The sequence below is a fragment of the Atheta coriaria genome, unplaced genomic scaffold (genome assembly GCF_025399875.1).
Source record: "Atheta coriaria isolate IRGN ID8LTWV9N9 unplaced genomic scaffold, Caltech_Dcor_3.1 hic_scaffold_8_pilon, whole genome shotgun sequence".
Lineage (NCBI taxonomy): Eukaryota > Metazoa > Arthropoda > Insecta > Coleoptera > Staphylinidae > Dalotia > Dalotia coriaria.
This window is the reverse complement of record NW_027045450.1, coordinates 5,312,914-5,335,245: the sequence shown is the minus strand read 5'-3', so window position 1 is coordinate 5,335,245 and position 22,332 is coordinate 5,312,914. Positions and strand designations below refer to the sequence as shown.

At 34.2% G+C, this 22,332-nt stretch overlaps 2 protein-coding genes across 6 annotated transcripts in view; one reads left to right on the top strand and one right to left on the bottom strand.

Annotated features, from left to right (window-relative positions):
* The window catches only part of LOC135797500 (xaa-Pro dipeptidase-like), a 225,977-nt gene that overhangs the window by 130,273 nt on the left and 73,372 nt on the right, over positions 1-22,332 (bottom strand). The window lies entirely within an intron of this gene.
* LOC135797329 (hemicentin-1-like) overlaps positions 1-22,332 on the top strand; it is a 117,612-nt gene that overhangs the window by 39,597 nt on the left and 55,683 nt on the right. The window contains exon 1 of one of the 2 annotated variants that reach the window (XM_065309616.1): positions 7,824-7,994. The exons of the other annotated variant lie outside the window; for it this stretch is intronic. Within the exon in view, the coding sequence (XP_065165688.1) occupies positions 7,916-7,994 (79 nt within the window). The 5' untranslated portion in view covers positions 7,824-7,915. Of the gene's footprint in view, positions 1-7,823; positions 7,995-22,332 lie in introns of those variants that run through there. 2 annotated transcript variants of the gene reach the window in all.

The following is a 22,332-nucleotide window of genomic DNA, read 5'->3' as shown; positions in this document are numbered from 1 at the left end:
GTAAAATATAGACCTGCACGTAGGTATTTTCGGTAGTAACAGTATGCGGGTTCTTGGCCATGCATGTTTAACCATGTTTGGTGCGCAGTGGTCAAACATGATCGTCGGCGCTTTCATGCGTTTCTTTACAAACCGGTTCATACACGAATTCTCATTCTAGCATGAATTCTTTATGAACATTGTTAACCTACAAAAAAAAAGAAAAAAAAAAATAAAAAAAAAAAAAGAAGAGAAGAGAAGAATACAATGTCTGACAAAATGAAACAGAAACGAATTTAGATATTATATATATTGTGAAGCATGTCAAACTATCATTATTAATAGATTAATTTTAATACAGTTGCAGCTATAACGGCCGAATTTCGATTTATATATTCAATAATATTATGCATATTAATGAGTACGCACTGAATTATTTCGATGATGAATTAAATTAGGTAAATGAGATTTATATTCATTAAATGATTAAAAGGAATCAATCATTAATAGGATATTTATATTTTTAATTTCATTTTGTAAAATTTATACAAAATACTCATTTAATGCCTAGGCAATAAAAAACTGAAATTAACTTAGCAGAATTACTAAAAATAAGAATTGTGTTATTATTGGTAATGTAACTTCATTGCCTTATTATTAAATAATTATTTCAAGCCAAAATTTAAGAAAATAAATAAAAAGTATTAATTTAATGCCTAGGCACTGAAATAATGCTTAATTCAATAAACTAACCTCAAAAACAGAATTTTATAAAATTAATATGATTTCCATTACTAACTGAGTTAGTATTAAAGTGTACTTTATTGCCGAGGCATTAAATTTTTATTTTTAGTGATTTAATTGTTTAGATGTTGTTAATATTTGATTAATTTCATATTTATTGGATTTTTCCGAATATGTGTACTAAAAGTAAATATTTAATGCCTAGGCAGTATAGAAGCTCTTTATAAACTACCATGAAAAACATTAAAAATTGTTTATTAGTATTATTAAAAACAAAATTTATGTTCATCCTTATGTCTATTTTACTGTCTAAGCATTAAACATTTATATTTTTATTTTTATTTACTAAAATCTATAAAAAGAGGAATTTAATGCCTTGACAACAAAAAATCTGCTTCAACCAATAAACTAATTAAAAAACATATTAAGTATTTAATTATCTCTATTTTTGTAATAAAATTTGCATTTTTATAAAAATACCTTTACTGCCTAGGCTTAAAATATTCATTTTCTCTTTTGTCCTAATTTCTATTTACGTATTTTGATGAAAATCGCACACAGGAAGTGTGAAGTTATGCGTAGACTCTTAAACGTTGCGTAACCTACATACCAGCCCCTCAACCTAAACACGCACAACGGGAAGTATACCTCGCCGGATGAATAATAGTTTTAATAAAGGTCGTTTATTATAAACCAGAAAAGCTGGTTGACTTTCTAAGACATCGTGTGGTCATATTAGCACCGACGCAAAATTTACAGCTTAGCGCTTGCCATAAAATAAAATACTTCAACTTGCACATTGAATTTTTGCAAATAAAGTTCAAGTTTATTTAATAAAATTAAATTAAAACAAAATTAATTTATTACTCTTGTAATACGAGTACATAAATTCATAAATCGTTAAAATTAGTTTTGGTTTATTTTACGATCATTAACTATTGCTATGAGACATAGATTCTGGTTGTGGGTGCGTTAGCGATTGATCAATAACATTCCCTGGCCTACGGTCCGATAAAGGCCGAATTCCAGCCGTATGCCTGAGGGCGCACACCCTCAACCCTCTTAGTGATATTCGCTTGCACGTGCGTCGATAACTCGCTTCGTTAAATCTCGGAAAGTGCGTGTTTACTACTATAAATACCGGAATCATCAAAATAGTCATTTATACAGAGTGTTGCAATGAATAAATATAGATTACATTAATACAAACAATTTATTTTAATAAAATTTTATTGTATCTTCAATAGTTTTCGAATAAATTTAAATTAAAAATTTATATTTTTAAAAATTGTGTTTTTCATCAAAGCTATTGGTTTATACTGAGTGTTACTAATAAATAATTGTAAATTATATAAAAATACACAATTTATTTTAATAAATTTTTCTTGTATCTTCAATAGTTTACGAGTAAATTTAAATTAAAAAATTTACATTTTAAAAATTGTATTTTTATCAAAGCTACTGGTTTATACTAAGTGTTACTAATAAATAATTATAAATCATATGATAATACACAATTTATTTTAATAAATTTTTCTTGTATCTTCAATAGTTTACGAGTAAATTTAAATTAAAAAATTACATTTTTAAAAATTGTGTTTTTATCAAAGCTACTGGTTTATACCGAGTGTCACCCATAAATAATTATAATTCATATAAAAATACACAATTTATTTTAATAAAATTTTCTTGTATCTTCAATAGTTTTCGAGTAAATTAAAAAATTAAATATTTACAAAATTGCCTTTCTTATCAAAACTACTAGTTTATACCAAGTGTTCCTAATAAATAAATATAAATCATATAAAAACACACAATTTATTTTAATAAATTTTTCTTGTATCTCCTATACTTTCCGAATATTTTTAATTTAAAAATATTTCTAGGTTAGACTGTGTTTTTAAAGGTTATGCTAGGCGGCATTGTTTTATAACTCATGGGAATGCGCCTCGATAAATCTACGCCGCTGGCGTTTTCGGCGCAGCCGGATGCGCGTCCTCTGTCCTCGCCCTGGCAGCCATTACCAAATTTCCAGCATTCCACAATGGCAAAACGTCAATGCTCGCAATATTAGAATATTGCGTTCACGTCTCGCAAACAATGCGAAAGACGTCATTGCGAACATTTTCCAATTTATATTGAATGTCAAAGCCTTGAGGTTATGTCTGTCAACATATCCATACCACCATATTATTTTAGGTTAGGTTGATGAAAATAATAATTATCACCTACTCAGTGTACGCTATGTGTGGTTTCAAATGTAATTATTTGATTTTCATTATTTCGAAAGCCCTACTCAACTTCCAAACATCATCAACACGGCTGTCAACTGTCAGCTGACGTCACGCGTAATCTCCACCGCCGCCATTTTGATACACTAAACAGCAACCAGCGCCATCAGTCATCAATATCTGTTTACGCTTTTGCTTCGATAGCAAAACCTGCGTTATCAACGTGAATGTGTATGAGTGTGATTACGATTAGAGACTTTAAACTCGTTAATGCGGTACGAGGCAGCTGAAATATGCTACTCTCGGGGGCGCTGCGGGTATAATACATTGTTCTATATCTGATTCGCGTGCCGTATTTCTGCTCATTCGTATTAATTCCAATTAACGCGCACTCATGCGGAACCGGGTGCATGAAGTGCATTAAAATTGTATCCGCATCCCCGTGAGCTTTTACTTTGATACACGCGAGCGTAATGTTTTTGTAATTGAAATCGAATTTTGACAATTCACTTTACATACCTGTTTAGGTTATGTGTGGGTGTTGGAAGGATTGAGGTTGTGTTGGTGCATGTTAGCATAATATGTCAATAATTAGTTTTTGATTGATTACTCGAAAACTATTTATGTTACAATAATAATATTTACGGAATATGTTTAGAATTAATGTTTGCGTCTAATTTAGTGGAAATTTTGTTAATCAGAATGTTATTAAAATAGTTATAAACAATTTATTTTTGATACGGTGTAAATTAGTTTTATTTGAGTAAATTGCTTTGTAAATGTTGTTATAATTAAAGAAATAATTAAAATATTACATCAAATCGATGCGAAATTTAATTCTTTACAAATTAGTTTAAAATCGATCATATTGGTTTGATTAGTTATTATTTTATTCACTAATAAGTAAACAAAATCATAGTACATTTTGATGTCACATGACACAGTTATAACTGCAATTGAAAAGTCATAGTTTTTGTTAAATAACTTAGGAACTATTTAAGCTACTTTAACAATATTCTCAGAAATTATTACCAATTAAATTATTCATTTATTTTTGTAAAAATTTGTTGATTGTTGAAATGGCAATTATAAACAATTTACTTTTGTTAGCGTAGTAATTCATAACCTTGTGACAAAATACTTCGTAATTTTTATTAAAATTTTAATATAGATAAAAATTATACAAGAACGATGTAGAATTTAATTCTGGATAAAACAGTAAAAAATGAACAACGTAGGATTGCTAGTTATGTTGTTATTCATTAATATATAAACAAATTCAGATAATATTTTGATATCGCGTAATAACGTTTTGACTAACGTTGAAAGGTCAATGTTTTTATTAGATTACTCGTCAACGACATGTGTTACACTAATAATATTTTTAGAACGTGTTTATAATTAAATTGTTTATCACTTAGTAAAAAATATTTCAATTTTGATAAATATTAAGAAAGTTATTCACAATTAAAATTTGATACTGAAAATTTTTAATATTGTTACAAAATGCCTATAACTTTTGTTATAATACATATATTGATTAAAATTATTTATTGAGACATTTATAATTTAACAATAAACAAACATTCACCAAAATTTTTAGTTTATCATAATTAATTTTTCCACAATAAATTAATTACTAAATTATTTCATATATTTTCTATTCAAAATAAAATACGCCTACAAATAAAACTCTACTATAACTAAAAATATAAATAAAATGCATATTAATAATTAATTTTACATTAGGCATATGCAATAAACCAATCCAACATAATAATGTATTAAATTTCAATTATCATTGTTACTTTTATTGCATTAAAAGGTTTCATTATGAAAACTAAAACATTCAACTGAAATTCTATCACACTTGCTAGTTTACAACATTTTGCCATGAAACATTTTATGTTCCATTGTTTAACATGCCTTTCATGCGTTACGCTTTTCACTCTTTTACCTTGTTGTTGTTGTTTTTTTCATCTGGTGCAGCCGGGTTGCAGTGACACGTTATTAAATTTTTGTTATTATCGATTTTATTTCCTTTCGCTATCGGGCATGTGCATTATGAAAATATGAAAATGTTTTGTTGGGTTGTAAAATATAGACACATACTATTCAGAAAAATAATTAAATAAGCATTTATAAAGGTATATAATCCCAGTATTAATCTTTAAATATTTTTTATATTTATGAGGAAGGTTTCTTTGTGTTGCACTAAAATATTACATCAATTTTTTAGTTTTTAATCAATTATTCAAAATCCATTAGCTTTACAATAGAAATTTTTATTAAATTTTGTTCCGAAATCAATCACTCGGGTATAGAATTGACAATTTTAGTGTAAATAATATTTTATTCGGAGATATAAACAAATGAAAATTTATTTTTGTTTAATTTAATCAAACAGAAACAAATTGGTCTGTAACTTTAACAAAAATATTTTTTAATAAAATTTTTACGTATTTGTATTCACAATTTAGTTCTTAATTAATCAACGAAAGAATAATTCAAATAACTTTTTTAGTTTCCAAGTTATTTAAGAAAACTAAGACCACAACAAAATTTTGCTTGAGCGTTCTTAGTTCCAAGTTACATACAAGTTTAGATTGATTACATATCTAGTAACAATGTATATACACGCAGTTGATAGTTAGTTTAATTAGGACATTTGAACACTGAGCATTGTTGATTGAAGATTTGGTTTATAGTAATATTAGCCGAATGCTGATGCATTCAAGGACAGTCGGTGAACCACGAGAGTGCGGCGCGCTTCGCCTGAAAGCTTTAGGTGGAAGCGCCGGGCTCTGCTCACTCCGGTCTGAATAATGCGATCATATGGCTTTGTCGCAGACATTGATTAAGCTAAATTTAGCTTTGGCAACTGATTTCGATAGACTAATATTGGAATATTCAAAATTTACCTCTTTTTTCTTCTCTGGGAAGTAAAAATAAATTATTTTATATTTATCTAAGGATAAAATTTTATTTTAAACTAAAAGCAAATGTATTGGATATAGGTCATGTAATATATATCATTTTATTATTAAATATTGTATTATGGCAATGCTAAAATAGTTTTAAAAAAAGTTTTTCTATTGTAACTAGAATAAAAAATTATTTATAAAAATGCTTGTAAAATGATATTGGAAAAGTGAAAATAATAAAAATATGTACACAGTATATTACCCATTAAATATACTTGTCAGTAATATAACAACATTTAGTCAAAAATTTTTATTTTAGAAATTATGATAAAGCAAAGTTGAAGTTTTTATTAAAGGGTAAATTTGCTGCACTCATAATTATCACGCCATTACAAAAAAATCGTTTAAAATAATGAGCTTTTAGTTTACATAAACAAAATTATAGAAAATTATTCTCCATTAAATTTCCTTTAAATTGATGCTAAGATAAATAATTTATGACTTTTAGTTTAGAAATTACAACAAAACAAAGTTTTAGTTTTATAAAAATAGCTTCGCTGCAATTGAATCTATTATAATTTTATATATTTTATTGTAAAACGGTTAATACTTTATGTATTACATTGAAATTTGCACTAACTATTAACAATTAAAATGTCTAAAAGATTACGTTTAAATAAATATAAAATCTTTATAAATGTAGGTGTTATAAGGAAACAAAATAAAGGTTTTTATTTTTAATTAATTTGTTGGAATTTACAATTTTCTTGTTAATATAAAGGCTTATAAATTCATAGCCGTCAAAGATATATTGACAAAATTACAGTCAAATACTCTCCTTTAAATATACAACTAAATGCTGTTTAAATAAATTAATTATCATGGTAAACTTAAAAGTTATTAACAAATAAAATTTAAAAGTATATTTTTCTGTTAATTTGTGTCGTCTTATATAAATACTTATAATTTAAAAATAACAAATGTACAAAATCAAAATTGATACTAAATATAACCAATAAAAATACCTTTAATATGTTTTTAAATCAACAATTTATCTCTTGTAATTTCGCAGTTATTGCAAAACAAACTCGAAGTTTTCATTCCGCCGCCTACAAAAATGTGTTTGACGTTGCCTCCACTTCACCCATTAATAACATCATAAAACCCGCCGATAAAAAATATATGTGTATGCTGATTTTCACTGAATGCGAAGCAAAATATCCCTGATAGTCGGTATTTACCTTCCGCTTCATTTTCGCATTCGATTTGCGCGCATTGCCAGGCAAACATTCACGTATCGGCACTATTGCGCGCTGAAATGTCTTCGTCCTCGTTGTCCTCGTCGTTGTGCGCGCAATAACTCGGCGTTTTTATTGCATCGGTAAACGGTTTCCGATTTCAGATAAATATTGCCCTCCACAATGAATCATCATCATGAATAATGCACCGTCACGTACCCGCTCGATACTGAAATATTTACATTCCGACATTTTCAACTTTTTCAATAAAAAAAAAACGAGAAACGCAAGTGGTATCCATGCTGTAAAAGTTCAATGCGAAAAAATAAAAATAAAAACAAAAGTTGGTGAGAGGAATAATTATGCCGAATTAAAATGGACGACGAAGAGTTTCAACAACTTCGCAACGTTTAAACTAAAAGTTTCATGAAAAAAATAAATTTTCAACGAATTCAGCATAAAAAATAGTAAATTAAAACTATTTTTAATTATTTATGACTTATATTATAGTTTTATTGTGTAAAAACATCGATAAAAACTCAAATTTTAATTTTTAAATAAAAATTAATAAGATTATTGACACTTTGTATAAAAATTCAAATTCCAAGTCAAAGTTCGTTATCATTCGTTGTTATTCGTGAGATAAGTCCAAATGCGCATGCGTGACGTTACCTCTCGCAGCAGGACGCGCGCACGACCGGCTTGGCTTGGCCATTGCGGTGTCCGTGCGCGTGCCGCCGCGTTGTGTTTATTATTAATTCACAAAAACAATTGTAAATAGTGAGTTGCAAATTGTGCTATGCCCGTATGGTTGAAGCTGATTCCGTGTGCTGTTTTCCTCGCCCTGCTGGAAGCAAGCCAACATACGCTCGCGCAAGGTATGAATCACTTCTTCAACTGCTTTGATTCTGTTCACTCGCAGGTTAAAATGGCGACGATAAACGATCACTGCTGTTGTATTAAAAATGTCGTGCTGAAAATAATTTTAGCATTTCTGTCGGCGTAAAACTTCGAAATGAAAACCGAAGCCGATCACAAATTACACCGTAATAGCAACACATGTAAAGCGTGCGTGCGCGAAATTAAAATTATCACCGCCACGGAATTTATCTCCCCCGACCGCCTCTGCAATCATTGCCGAGCGGACAATATCGCGCGACCGCGCGGAGTGAATGCATCGTGTTAGTGTATAATTGCTCAGATAAATCGGCTCGTTTTAATTGCGCCGCCACGCCGAGTGAGGCTCTGTCCGTTATGCCAGGTTACATGACGCTCTGCATGTATGTAGGCAACTCAACACACACCGAATCCCGTGTGTGGGCAAATAAAGCTTCGGTTGGCATTTTCTCGCGCCCGCCACGATGCAATTTGGCAAAACGCACGCTTCTGCCGAGCTTATAAATTTCCAATTAGTCGCGAAACGTAAAACGCAAACAAATTGCACGCATAACCAAAGTGCATTATTGCAATTATGTTGAGAACAATGTTATTGTTGCGTCGCTGTAATTTTGTCCTAGTTGAAATAATCGTTATATTTTGTTTATTTGCTGCGAATGCGCATATAAACAAAATAAAACATCTGCGTGCGATCAAACAACAATAGCGTCAAATTCAGCATGTGCTATTTATATTAGTTGTTAAATATTTAATTATGCAACGCAAATATTTGTTTAGAGGTTTTTGAGTCGTGCAGATAAACAAAACGTTAGCAACAAATAAAGTCAATAAAGTAACTTTTAGGTAATACTAATATTTTTGTTGCTAACTTGTTGTTTTACAAGTTTTTTCATGGAAAAACATACATCAGTATATCAACATAACAAAACAACGGTCTAAAAATAACAAAAACTTGATTTTTTGTAGTTTTTTACTGATAACTCTATAAGTTGATAAGATATCATAATAATTTTTATAAATAATATACATAAATAAATTATCTATCAAATAGTCAAAAAATAATTTAAAAATATTAAAAACAACAAAAGTTATAAACAATCAAAAATTAAATCTAATATTTTTATTATTTAAATTTTACAGGTCAATAACTTTTTATATAAATATGCTATCAACAAAATATTTTTGTCATTTTATTCAGAATTTAATACTCCATTAAACCTGAAAAAATAATTCAATTCCCTCGATGCATTCAAAAGTTATTAACAATAAACTAAAAATAAAACCCATTTTCATTGTTTTAGACCGTTATACCTAACATATTACATTATTATTCTGATATTCTGCCTACAATACAAATAATTAATGCTTTATTGATTGTATTTGAGTGCGTGACGTACTTACGGCGTCGATAATGAGCTGGCGTTAACTAAGTGAAGCATAATTAAGATCTAGACGTTCACGCACTTGACGCACGTTGACGTTTCATCCCCCGAAACAAATTTCCATTTGATTCGGTTAAGTCTCTCGACACTATTAGTGTCAACACGTTGAGAATCAAATGTGACCGCTTGAAATTCCGTCTTATTTTATGCGCGGCCATCTTGTTTTCCAGCGTGTGCAGGCGTTGGTGGTGATTTTCACCCCCAATAACGACCACGAATTGCCCACGTTCGGCGAAAGGGTGAAGCGGCCTGTGCCTGCTCCTACTGATAATGAATATTATATAAAACAGAATTGGGCATTGCGAATGGCAAACGGCGGGTGGTAAACGGCGGAACGGTCTTAATTTGTGCGCGGAACGTTCGAATCGTCTCATAAACGTCAATATGTATGCAAGATGCGTCGAGGCGGTCTTGAAATTGAGGGGGTGAAATTAGTCCGGCAAACTGTTGAAGGAAAAGTCCCCAGAAAGTCCCAAAATTACTATTCCAATCTTAATTTCAACTTATAACTATGTTAGCTTAGTTTAATTTACGCAAGTTTGCATTATGTAATGGACAACGGTCTAAAAAATTGAGAAATCGGTTTTGTTATAGTTTTTTTGTTATAACTCATGAACAAAATAAGATAGAGTTAAATACTTTTTATGAATTTGTTCTCAAATAAATTCTTTATAAAATCACTAAAAAAGTTTATAAAAATTTAAAAAAACAAAAAAGTTATAAACATTTAAAGTTGATTTTTAAGAAATAAAAAACATAATTTTTGATTGCATGTAATTTTTTACCTGGAATCAAAATTTAATAATATTTTACAGTAATTAATGCAAAATTTAATTAAGAATGTATCAGTAAAAAAATATTTACTCTAACTTGTTGCGTTTTTGAGTAATTACCAAAAAACCAAAGAAAATCATATTTTCTTAATTTTAGACCGTCATTCATAACATAATGAATTTATGCATAACAAAAATTAGTAATCATCAAAAACCCACAAAAACCAACATGTCCAATCATAATTAATGACATCTAATAAGATTTATTACCCCCACAACTAATTTCACAAGTCTTTTCTTATGTTTTTATATATACCATTCGTTTTTAATGCGTTGTTACACTTGTGAGTCGTTTGTTGTTTGCATGATTTGTGAAAAGCCGAAATAATTTGCCGCGCACGAAATAACTTCATTATTGCCGCGGGGGTGCGCGCACTAAAACTAAGCCCCTTGAATTGCAGACATTATCATTAACGATGTGCACGACGCGAACGAAAAGTCCGCCTCCATTAGACGAACGCCGTTACACTTTCCACTTTCTGCGCTTTGCGCATGCGTGCACACAACCTCAATGGTGCATAACCTCAAATCACGCTGTGCACATTTAAACCGATAAATATTTGTGGTTTTTAATGCAAAAATTGAATTTTACGCCCCGTTTCCTGTCACTTGCCTAATAAGTTAATGGATTTCCAGAGATGCACACAGGAAACAGGAAAATCAGAGTGCATATTGACAGGGTGGTTTTAAATTCCATTCCAAAATGGCCGCATATGTTGCGCGTGGAACTTTTTTAATAAAAACATTTTCGTATTTCCGGTTTTCCGGTTATGCAGTTATAAGTTTTTTAGTTTTCTAAAGGTATACACACTCGAATGTCGTGCTTTTATATTCCTTGTGACCTGTTGTGCGCGGTCCACTCCAGCGTGGCTCATCCCCCACCCCCCACCTCTTTAATTTACCAGCGAAAGGCGAAAAACCCGGGGTTAGTTTTAGTTTGTTTTAAAAGGATTCCACGGTCCAGCCCAGCACGACGCAGCGAAGCGGCAAAGAGAAAATCAATTTCCGAGCATAAATTTACCCCCACCACCTCCCACTACTCGTCTCTGCATAGATATTGCCCCATTATAAAAGTTTTTACTAATTACGTTGACGTTATCCATTTAGCGCGGCCCCAGGAACCGAAAATTTACTTTCTCGTCTACTTGTTACACTTTAGTCTAATACCAACGCATGTATTAGTGTTAGGAGTGGGGGTAGTGGCCATTACATTACACACGATTCAATATATAATAGAAATCGATTGGATATTGATAGATTTGTGTGTTTTTGTGTTTTACAACACACTTAAACACTTTAAGTGTTAGCAGCGGTGGTGATGGTGGTGTTTACACAGACAACACCCTTCAGATTAAATAAAGTACGCGCAGGTGGCGAACTTTTATTCCGCGCCGTTCATAAATCATGTAAAACTCGGGCGGCGTGGACGCCCGGTAACAATATTTTAAATTACGACCAACTTTCGCAGCCCGTGCGCATATGTTTGCACAAAGTTTTATTTACCTCGGTAAATTTTTCGGGGGTTGTTCGACCAGAAGTGAATATCAACTAAAACACAAACACGCAGAATAAAAAAAAAACTAAATCAATACAATTGCGTAGAAATAAAATCGGAAATGTCAAAATGTCAAAATGTCAAAGTGTAACATAACCTCAAATATTTATAAATTCATTTTATTCATTGAATGATATTAATGTTCTAAATTTATATACGTATTATGTTATATGTGTCAGCTATATGAATTCTTTGCCCGGCGCCTCCACCAAAACGTGTATGACGCGCATTGTGGCCGATTTTCATTTGTTTCGCGCACCGAAAAGGACGAGTTACCTTGGCGGGTTGTATGTTGTTGTATGTTGTTGATTGAAGAAGGTTTGAATCGTCATACAGCACGTAATCTACGTTGTTGTTGTTCCGCTGGTGGAAGTGACGTAAATAGCCTTTCGAGATAATACCAACTGTCGGACTGTCACTTTCATCCTTCGATGCGCGCACGCCCGGAACAATGCCCGCGTGGACCACTTATGCAAACAATCCCACTTTGGCCCACTTCAGTCAAACCCACTAAGCACACAAAACACGTGAACGTTGATATTGTATACCTAATGGTATTCCAAAGGTGGTGATAAAGACAATCCACGGCTATAAATATTATTTGACCTAGATTTTTGGACACATCCATCAATTGCACTCAGGTTGCTTGTCTTGTATACGAATATCAGAAATTTGTGTTCAGGACGTGTGTCCAGCTTGTTGTGTAACAATGTCGTCCTATTATCACCACTGATGCAACTTCCAGTGTTACACTGTTGGTGTATTGTCATGCTCACAATTGCAATTGGCTCGAACGCATAAAGTAAAACACATGTTAATCATACGCTCTCGCTTTGGATTACATCCGATAACAACTTAATCTCGCGATTGAAGCCAACGCACAGTGGAGTGGAGGGGGGAGAGTTGTGTGTCCGCCATGTTGGTTATGGTGTGCGATGCGCGCTGCGTCAATTTCAATTATAATTTAATGCCTCGCAGCATCACGGCCAAAACTTGATGCTTTCGGCCTGTAAATCGAGCGTAATTTGCATTATGATCAATCAAAAGTATCGACAATCACATAAATCAACATGCGTATTACACGCCAGGTTAACAAATTGATTATTGCAGGTCAATGTGTTTTTTTTTTCGTTTTAAAAAAAATTATAAAAACACATACATCAATTGTGTTTTTTCAAAGCTGAGATTTCAACCAGACGTTTGTTATTTTTTGGTTGGAGGGAGATCTTTGGAATTGATATTCAATGGCGCGCGAGCCTAACAATAGCCTGGTTTTCTATGCATAGATTTTTTTCGTTGATTGTTACGATTGTACATAATGGATCTCATTTGCGACACAAATATTGCTAATGTATTGAAGGGTGTTTTTTGAGATTAATTGCATGAAAAAGATCAATTTGTGATTGCTTTTTATGCAGAAAGCACTTAATGGATGTTTATGTTGTCTTCATCAAAGTTCCCTCTTACGCAAAACCCGTTTAATTACAAAGTTTTCGTCTTGATACTCGTGTTGACATAGGTTATGTCATATTTGATCCCGTGTGAAGTTTGGTTATGTAAATTAAGTGGTTGCGTAGGGTTTTTATGTTGTTTACTTCCACGAAAACACTTTGCTTCTTCTTTCAGCAGATTTTTCCGGTTTGTGACCACGCTATTAGCCGAAACTCGTAAATATCCGAAAAAGAACACAATGTACACATGTGCGGATATAAAAAGTCCAAGAGTAAGGTTATGTACTAATCCTAACCTCACTTTTATACTATTTTTGGTATAAGTTTATATTTTGTGTTTTGTACTTAGCTGCTGCAACAGTAACAAGATTGTGTTTTGTTGTTTATTGCAGTTCAAAGATAAAGTTCAAGATGTGAATGTAGATATTAGCGTTTGGCTGCATCTGGCTCCGGCCGAAATTGATTTCGTTCCATTTCGTTCCGTTGGCATGCGGGACGCGCGCGCTTGTTTGGGTTTTGTCGCCGAACGGCATTAGCAGCGCACAATGTGCGCTGTCACGGCGCATAACCTCGTTTGTGTGCGCTCCGCGCCATAGAATTCAGGCAACACACTCTGCAATCCTGACCCAATTTTGCAGCGCGTGCAAAATTTTTAAGTTTTTATCTAATCATATTTTTCTCTTTTGTTGCAGGTAAGCAAAACTACTTTTAACCAAAATAATCATCTTTAAAAGTAAGTAAAATTAAACTTTTTTGATTTGTATGAAAATCACGTCAAAAATCAAAAATGACAAACTATTTTTTGCCATCTGGGTGGGTCTCCAATGGAAGGTCACGCCACGCCGCATGACACGCTCATAATGATCTAGTTTGTCGTTATACATCCACATATTTTCGCCTTTTTTTTTGGTGTGTGTTGCGTTTCCACAAACATGTTTTTGTTGCTTCCGCTGTTCTTCTTTCGTCGTTTCTGTCAGTTCATCATAACGACACACACATAACCTTAATTATACTATATCTAACCTTTATGACATATGATTTGCCACTGATGACAGCTGACAGTTGACAATAGTTGCGTAATAACGGTAGAAATGTTTTGGTTTTAATTCGTCTGACAAGAAAAGTGGTCTTCATTAAACTGAGAGCTTTTTTGTTGGCGGCGGCCAACTTCCCGCGAGGAATGCGCGCTCATCGGCGTTGTTTGCGCACTTTTTGCCGGGCTCCTAATTTGCTCAATGCTTCGATTGACTGATTACGATTTATGACGCGTGGCGAAACGAAGACGAATCTTTTCGATCGTCTACTGGGACAAACAGCCGCAAAAGTTAAAAATTTCAATTTAACTTTATTATTGGAGAAAAAATACATTAAATGTATATTGGGTTGCCTATATTTTTAATATAATGCAGTATTTTATTGGTTAGGTGTAGAATAATTTTAAATTTGTCCACCAGAGGGCGCTGTTTGATGTTTAGACATAAAAAAGTCCAAAAGTAAGGTTAAAAATTATTTCTAACCATACTTTTGCACTATTTTTAGGTTAGTTTTGTATTTTGTAACTTTTAACTTAACTACAACACCAGAATTTTGTTAAACGTGTATTGAGTTGTCTATATTTGACATAAAAAAGTCCAAAAGTAAGGTTATGTACTAATCCTAACCATACTTTTGTGCTTTTTTCCATTTTTGTGGATTTTATTGGTTAGGTGTTGATTCAGCTGCAAAGCGCTACAAAATACGAGCTAAATTATGACCTCCCCGCCAGAGTGCGCTGTCTGTTGTATGGTGTGCTCCACTCGTTCGGGGAATTTGCATTCGCGGCGATTGCTCTCATGGCGCTTTTGTAAAATTTGCATTTTATTGTTCCCGATGCTCGCGTCGCCGGGCGACTTTGGCCTTTTCCACAAAACCGATACGACGCGCATCGACGCCATCACACAATGGCGCCCGCACACGGCGATAAAATACAACTCGGACATTCACGTCCGGCAATAATCGTAATGACCGGCCGCTAATAATACTAATGTCACATTTTAGTATTTTCACGCCGCGCCGAAGGTTAATTCGACTTTAATAAATACCGCCTGACATTTACAAATTCATTTGCATTTGCGACCATTACAATAATCTCTCAGCGCCATCTAATGTCTAGTTTTATGTACTCGTTTTGGAAATATAGGTTAGGTTCGTAATTGAATTTCTGCTTAGCATGCGAGTGGAGTTTTTGTCGAAGGAGAAAATCTCCGGAATGCTAAACAGTTAATGCAGCTGGTTGCATTAACAAAAGCCGTGCGCATTAATTTATGAATGAATTCTTGCACAGTTGTGTTATGAAGTAAAGTACGTAACGCACGTCGGTGGCGGTGGATTGTTTTCTGGTTTGCTTTCGGCACAAGAGCAAATCTATGCAAATGCGCATACACATACTCTAGCTAGCGCGCTGTTAATTAGTAGCGAAATAATTTCGGCCACTTCCGCGCCTTCTTTCGGCTTTGGTGGAGGCGCCGGGCTAATAACATGCAAATGCGACTCTTTGCATACGACTTTCGTTGCGAAATTGTTGTAACGTAATTGGAATCCTTTGCTATTCGGAGTATCCTTGCAATTTCACCCTCTCTGCGCGATTTTCATACAAATTCAATAGTTGCACACACAAATTATCAACGAATTTAAATTTTTATTACTCGAAATAAAATCTTTATTTTTTGTGTTTTTTTTAAGAAATTATTAAATTCTGTGTGTTTTCTTGGTTTTGGTTTGGTCTGGGGAATACCCATTCCCTTGGAAAAATTTGCATATTCCATATTTACATAATAGGCGTCTATATTTTACGCGCGCATGCGATTTAATAATTTCCTTACGCGTCCTCCCTGATGCGAACTCATCAATCTTGGCGCGAGCAAACGAGCGCTAGTTACACCTTCATCATCAGCGCACCTTGAGCGATAGGGGTAGAAATTTGTAACTTTAAATTTTAACAACCCCTTCCGGTGCACGTATGAATATTTATATGACGTGTGATTAATCGGCAGCACATATTGTCTTCAAAGTACTTCGGAATTTCTCTCTTTTTTTGTGTGTAAATGTTTCTAAATTGCAAACAACAACCAAACTAATAAATCTTTTTTAACTAATTGCCCTCGATAGGGTAGAGATACCCTCGAGATCGCCGGGCGGATGGTTTTGGGTTTTTATTCCGGCGCCGATCGCAAGATTTATAGCCTTTACATAAAGTAAACCAATTATCGAACGGCACCGAAACCAAACCAAGCGATTTAATTTATAGCGGGGCGGTTTTTAACGTTTGTTAGACTATGCGATGTGAAAATTTTAAGATACCGCATAAATTCTTCTCATTTCCGGTTTTCCGGTTTGAGATTAGTATGATTACACAGTTGCAATTTGGCGGTTTGCGATTGTCCAAATGCAATTCGCATAATTAGCGTCACGTTCCCGGCAACCCGGAAAACCGGAAGCGTCTTGAATATGTAATTCAATGCGTGCGGGGCGTGTGTTGCAAGCGATATGAGAAGTGTCAGTCGTTAAGATCGACCGAATTGATTGAAGGGACAACCCGAAAGCTCTTCCACCAACCCACCCACCCAACACTGAAATTCATATCATCCCAGGTCAGCCCAACGCATTCGAAATGCATGCGATTCACCTCGGCGACGTGCTACCGCTCATGTCCTTGTGTCCCAGCGTGTCCTTCTGGTGCTTCTGCTCGACGTGTTCTCTGCGCTTGCAGATTCCTGCACAGCGTGTCCGACACGGGCGTCGGTTAGGCGCGGGACGCTCGGATCAGTGCTAACTGCCAGAGTTCCGGAACATGGCGCATCACACATGGCACACACACGAACACGGAAAACCATGTGTGCGTCGCATTAGATCCCTTTCGCGCTGCGTGATTGGCAAATTGGATGCGATTTTAGCTATGCGACTGCATCGTGCATCATACGCCCGACAAATGGCGTCCGGCGTGCTTGATTGACGCCACTTCCGGTTTTTTCCACGCTGTGGATAATTGACTTACAACTCTCCAATGGATAATACTCTGATGGACATTTAAATATTTTTATTTTATTTTATTTCTATTACTTCTTGGATTATTCACGTGGATTTCCGGTTTTGCAACATTGGTGGCTTGTTGAATAGCCCATCTGTTTGCGGTTGCGCGAGCAAACATATGCGCGATTAGCGTGTGTGTCCACCGAAGCGAAGACGAGGCGCACACTAGACTTCACACACAGCCAGCGCCCGGCGCCTCCACCATTATTACCGCAAAGCCATACCGCAGCATCGCGGGTTATATCACGCGCGTCCGGTAGGAATTCCGAGTGTAACAATGCGTCTTGTACGCTTCGCGACGACGATCAAAAAACGTTTGCTACCTCTCTGCGGCGGCGGTTGCAAAGCGGAAAAGTCGTAAATACACGCCGATAGAGAGAAAATCAACAATGGTGAACAAAAGCGCACTACATGAATCTTTCATCCTCGCACATACACATATCGTGGAGAGAAATGTGTGTCTCGCAGGTAGATACTCCATTGTTTCCGTTGTTGTTTTCCGTGCAGGATGCAACTGGATTTCCCCTCGAACATCTCGAGAAATAAAGCGGAATTGTTTGCGTCTTGATCTTTTAAGTAATGTGTTTTCTTTTCTACTTCAAAGCAAGAAAATAATTTATTTCGTAAAGAAATCGATTTGTTACATTTTTAATTATAGGCAACTTTGTGTACGTGTATAACTGGTTGTCTAAGTTAAAAGTGACGTGGTTGCTGCGTTGGCATAAAACCAGGTCGCCTTTCGCTTCTTTCAACTCAGCCTTCTTCTCCGCTAAAAAAAGAAAAATTGCTCGCTGGCAGAGCGCGCTGCGTATCCGCATCGCCTTTGTGTCCCGTTTCGATTTTATAATGAGATTCTCCTAAATAAGCTTGCTTTGGTGGGTGTATATATTCCTCCCTGCTTTTTACATCTTTTTTCGTTTCTCAAGCAGAACTTTTCAAGTTTGCAACGTGTCACCGCATCTTAACTTTATTACCGACATAAAATCTTGTTGTAGGCAACCAATACAACACGAAATGATCAACTGGTTGCATATGTTAGATGAAAAAACCCACATTGGTGAAGCACTTATGCAAAAAATGATTTATTCGATTAGTTTTCTTCTTGTTCTTTGGGCGTAAGTAGGTAAAACTTGAAGCGACGCTTCTCGTAAATTTCTTGCGCAACTTACGCTCGCGTAACCAGTGCCACATTCTAGTTTAAAACTTTTGCTCCGCTTTTGCCCCGCTTTTGGAGAAAAGATGCGGTTAGCGCGCGCGGAAGCAAAACTCTTCCTCAGGTAGAAGTTTTTTCACCGTGCGCATCAAATTTTACATCAGTATTGTCCGCCGGTGATTTTGTTTGAATGCAAAATGGTGAAAATTTACAACGCATATCATTACGATGCATAATTTCCAGTCGTTGGTGGGTCTTACGAGGGTTTCGCGCTCTTGCATAAATGCAAATTGTCGCAATAAACAAGAATCAAGTTTTGTTCAATGCGCGCCGGATAAATTTCGCATAACAATGTAATATTGTCGAAAATTCAGCGCGTTGTAAATGTGCCATGAATTAAATCTTACAAGTGAACGTTTAACGATCCGTGTTTTATTCGAATTAGTTTATCGCTGCGTTCATGCGTCGTTATCACTACGTTTAGGTAATTTTACTTTTCTTAAACCATTAAGTCTAATTTCGCAATGTGAATGAATGAAAAAAATATGAAAACTAAGTTTTTGCAGTAAAAAGATGTTAATCGAAGTGATTAAGTTGCTTCTTGAGTGAATAAAAGGGCATTAATTTAAAAATATTAAATATTTTTTCGAAAAATTGATGGGATGCTTTGTTTTTAGTGTTTTTATAAACATTCAGCACGATAAATTGCTTTTTAGATTAATTTTTGAAGAAAAATTTCCAGAATTTTTGATTTTTTGTTGAAAATTGGTCTTTTAAGCCTAATTTAGGGCAGTTTTAATAATTTTTCAGAATTTTCTTGACTTACAATTTATTAATTTTGTATCAATCTACAAAAATCTGTTGAAAAAAGTTCAATTGATCCATTTATTTAAAAGATACAGAGTGTTTTTTTGTAGAAAAATCGTCAATTTTTAATTTTTGAAAATAAATTCAATATAAACTTATAAAACTTAATTTCTCTTTTCAAATTAAAAAATATCACCGTTTTCTGCCATAATTTTGCTCTTTTAAACCATTAACTCTAATTTTCAACATAAACGAATTGTAAATTAAAAAAATACCGAAACTTAGTTTACTCCGTCAAAAGATGTTAATCAAAATGACTAACTAACTAACTCGTACTCCTTCCTTGAGTGAATAAACTGGCATTTAATTCAAAGATTATCTCACGTCATTGTCAGGCCGGCTTCCAACTTTCTCAGTAGCTCCGCGCGCGCGATATTGCTGCCCCCTAACTGCTGACATCGTCGGATGCAGTCAGTCAGAAATTTCGTATTCGTTGAAATTGTTGCCGAAGAAACGCAACGCCAGGAAACCAGTGACAAGACAAAAGACAAAGGTTGCTTTGACGTCGGGGACGCGGCGCAGGATGTGCCGAGATGTTCGACGCGCGCTTTCTGCGAGTACGACTAGAAATAGACGCGCGGAATTCTCCAGGCGAGCACAAGCCGAGTATGCGTATTTCATGCGAGTTTGTGTGCGGAGAGACAAAAGATGGTGAGGATACACGCCGCAGACGCGTCGGTCAGGAAGGAAACTGTAAACAACAACAAAGTGATATATGCTAGAAACTACACCACTGGTTGTTGCTCGGTGTTACTAAGCACGAAAGTTTACAGCGCGTGACAAATGTTTACGTTTTTATTTTTATTGCAAGTATTAAATTATTTTGATTACGATGCGTTCGGAGGTTTCATCATACGTAATAATTTAATTATTTACATAACCTCAATTTGGGGATTATAATGATGGTGGTTAGAAAAGTGCCGAATTGGGTAATTTTTGATGTTTACTTGAGGGATTTGAGTTTTTCGGGTTTTAACCTTGCGTGGAATAACATAATAAATGAATTGTTTCTGGTAGAAAAACGAAATTTTTGAAAAAATTGATTTTTTCTTTAAAAAATTTCTTAAGCTTAACTTGGGGTAGTTTTAATTAATTTACAAAGTTTTCTTGATTGGAATTAGATTAGAGTTGTATTTAACTATAAAAATCAGTCGAAAAAAATGCAATTATTGCATTTGTTTAAAAGATACAGAGTGTTTTCTCTAGAAAAATCGTTAATTTTCTAATTTTGGGAAGTAAATTTATTTTAAATTTATTTCTCCAAGTTTTATGGGCTGTTTATAAGTGTCAATTACTTAATACACTATTCTACTATAAGTAACAATCAAAAAATATAAAATTACGCCTTTTGTTTATTAGTTACAGGGTGTTTTCTGTGACAAAAAAATGAGATTTTGACTTTGCGCTAAAAATACATAAATATTTCGTTTCTCAGAACCTTTCTGCGCCTAAAAACAGAATTAGAGGATTACATCAGATGGCACTCGCCGTATACGGATGATAAGAAGACGAAAGACGAAAGTCGAATCGATTTCTGCATCGACATGCTCCTCTTAGCTCATATTAAAATGTCAACTGCGATTGCATTCACCTGGAATGTAAATTCCGCGAGCATATTACTTCCGTTGACGTTTGCATTGTAAGATGTCACATGCAAAATGATTTAATTCGACATAAATCCCGAGCATGTCAGACATGAGTGAACACAGTCTCCCAAGTCGCTTCCGGAGTTAAATAATGTTAATGTATCTCTTTGCCTTTCTTTCTCTTCATATTTTTTTATATTTTAATGTTTGAGTGAAATTTTTACGCAGAGAAAATACGAAATTTTTGGATGATTTACATTTGCGTACATTTTTGCACGTACGCACTGCGCTATCAATATTTAGCGCATATTTTATTCATGTTTGCATAAAGACGCGAACAAATTGCACGCGGAAATATTTCACGCGCGCAATATCCTACATCGGAATATATCGCTGCTGATAAAACATTGAGTGCACGTATTTTTCGTACATTTCATAACGTGTTTTATAACAATTTCAACTGTAGCACCATACGCCGGGGCTTTGTAATTAAATATTGACGACAATCACGCAATTAAATAAACACTGCAGTGTTGTGTAACATTTACAATCGAATACCTGTGCGTAAAGTGGAATTTAATTAAACATTTTTGAAAATTTATCAATTTTCATAGTGTTATATTAATATTGTGATTTTTGGAGTTGAAATTTTCATGCGCGTGAACACGTTTTGCAATTTCACAATAAAATTACCAACTTTTGGGACGCTGACGGGAGGTTAAAATAAAATGCCGAGGATGGGTGCAATCTGGAGGTTGTTCCGCGGGAGATATGCGAAGTATAATGGGGAATGCTACCCATTATGGCCGTGCACGTGCGACGGCAAGGCGCGTGTGCCCATAAACGTCGGTCAATGAATTCAGCGCATGCATGATGATATAAAATTTATAGTTTTACGACTGTGGCCAATTTCGCCGCGACGCTCGCTGAGGAATTTCACCCTGGAGTTGGAGAGTTATTAGGCCCAATGGAACATGAAACGTGGCCTACAGGAGGTACTAATGTTTAGGGACAGGGATATATTTTGAGAGAATTATTGTATGGCGTTTTCAGTGTGTTTTATAAAGTTATATAAGAAGATAAATTAGTTTTTAGCTTTTTTTGAGGAAAATTTAGTAAAATTTTTGTTTTTGTTACAAAAAATTTAATTTTTTTTTGAAAATTTGTCTTTTAGGCTTAATTTAGGGTAGTTTTCATTAATTTACAGAGTTTTCTTGATTCACAATTTTTTAATGTTGTATTTATCTTTAGAAATCCGTTGAAAAAAGCACAATTGTTCCATTGGTTCAAAAGATACAGAGTGTTTTATTAATTTTTGAAAATTTTGAAAATTTACAATTTTCAGTTACGAAATTCACTTTAAA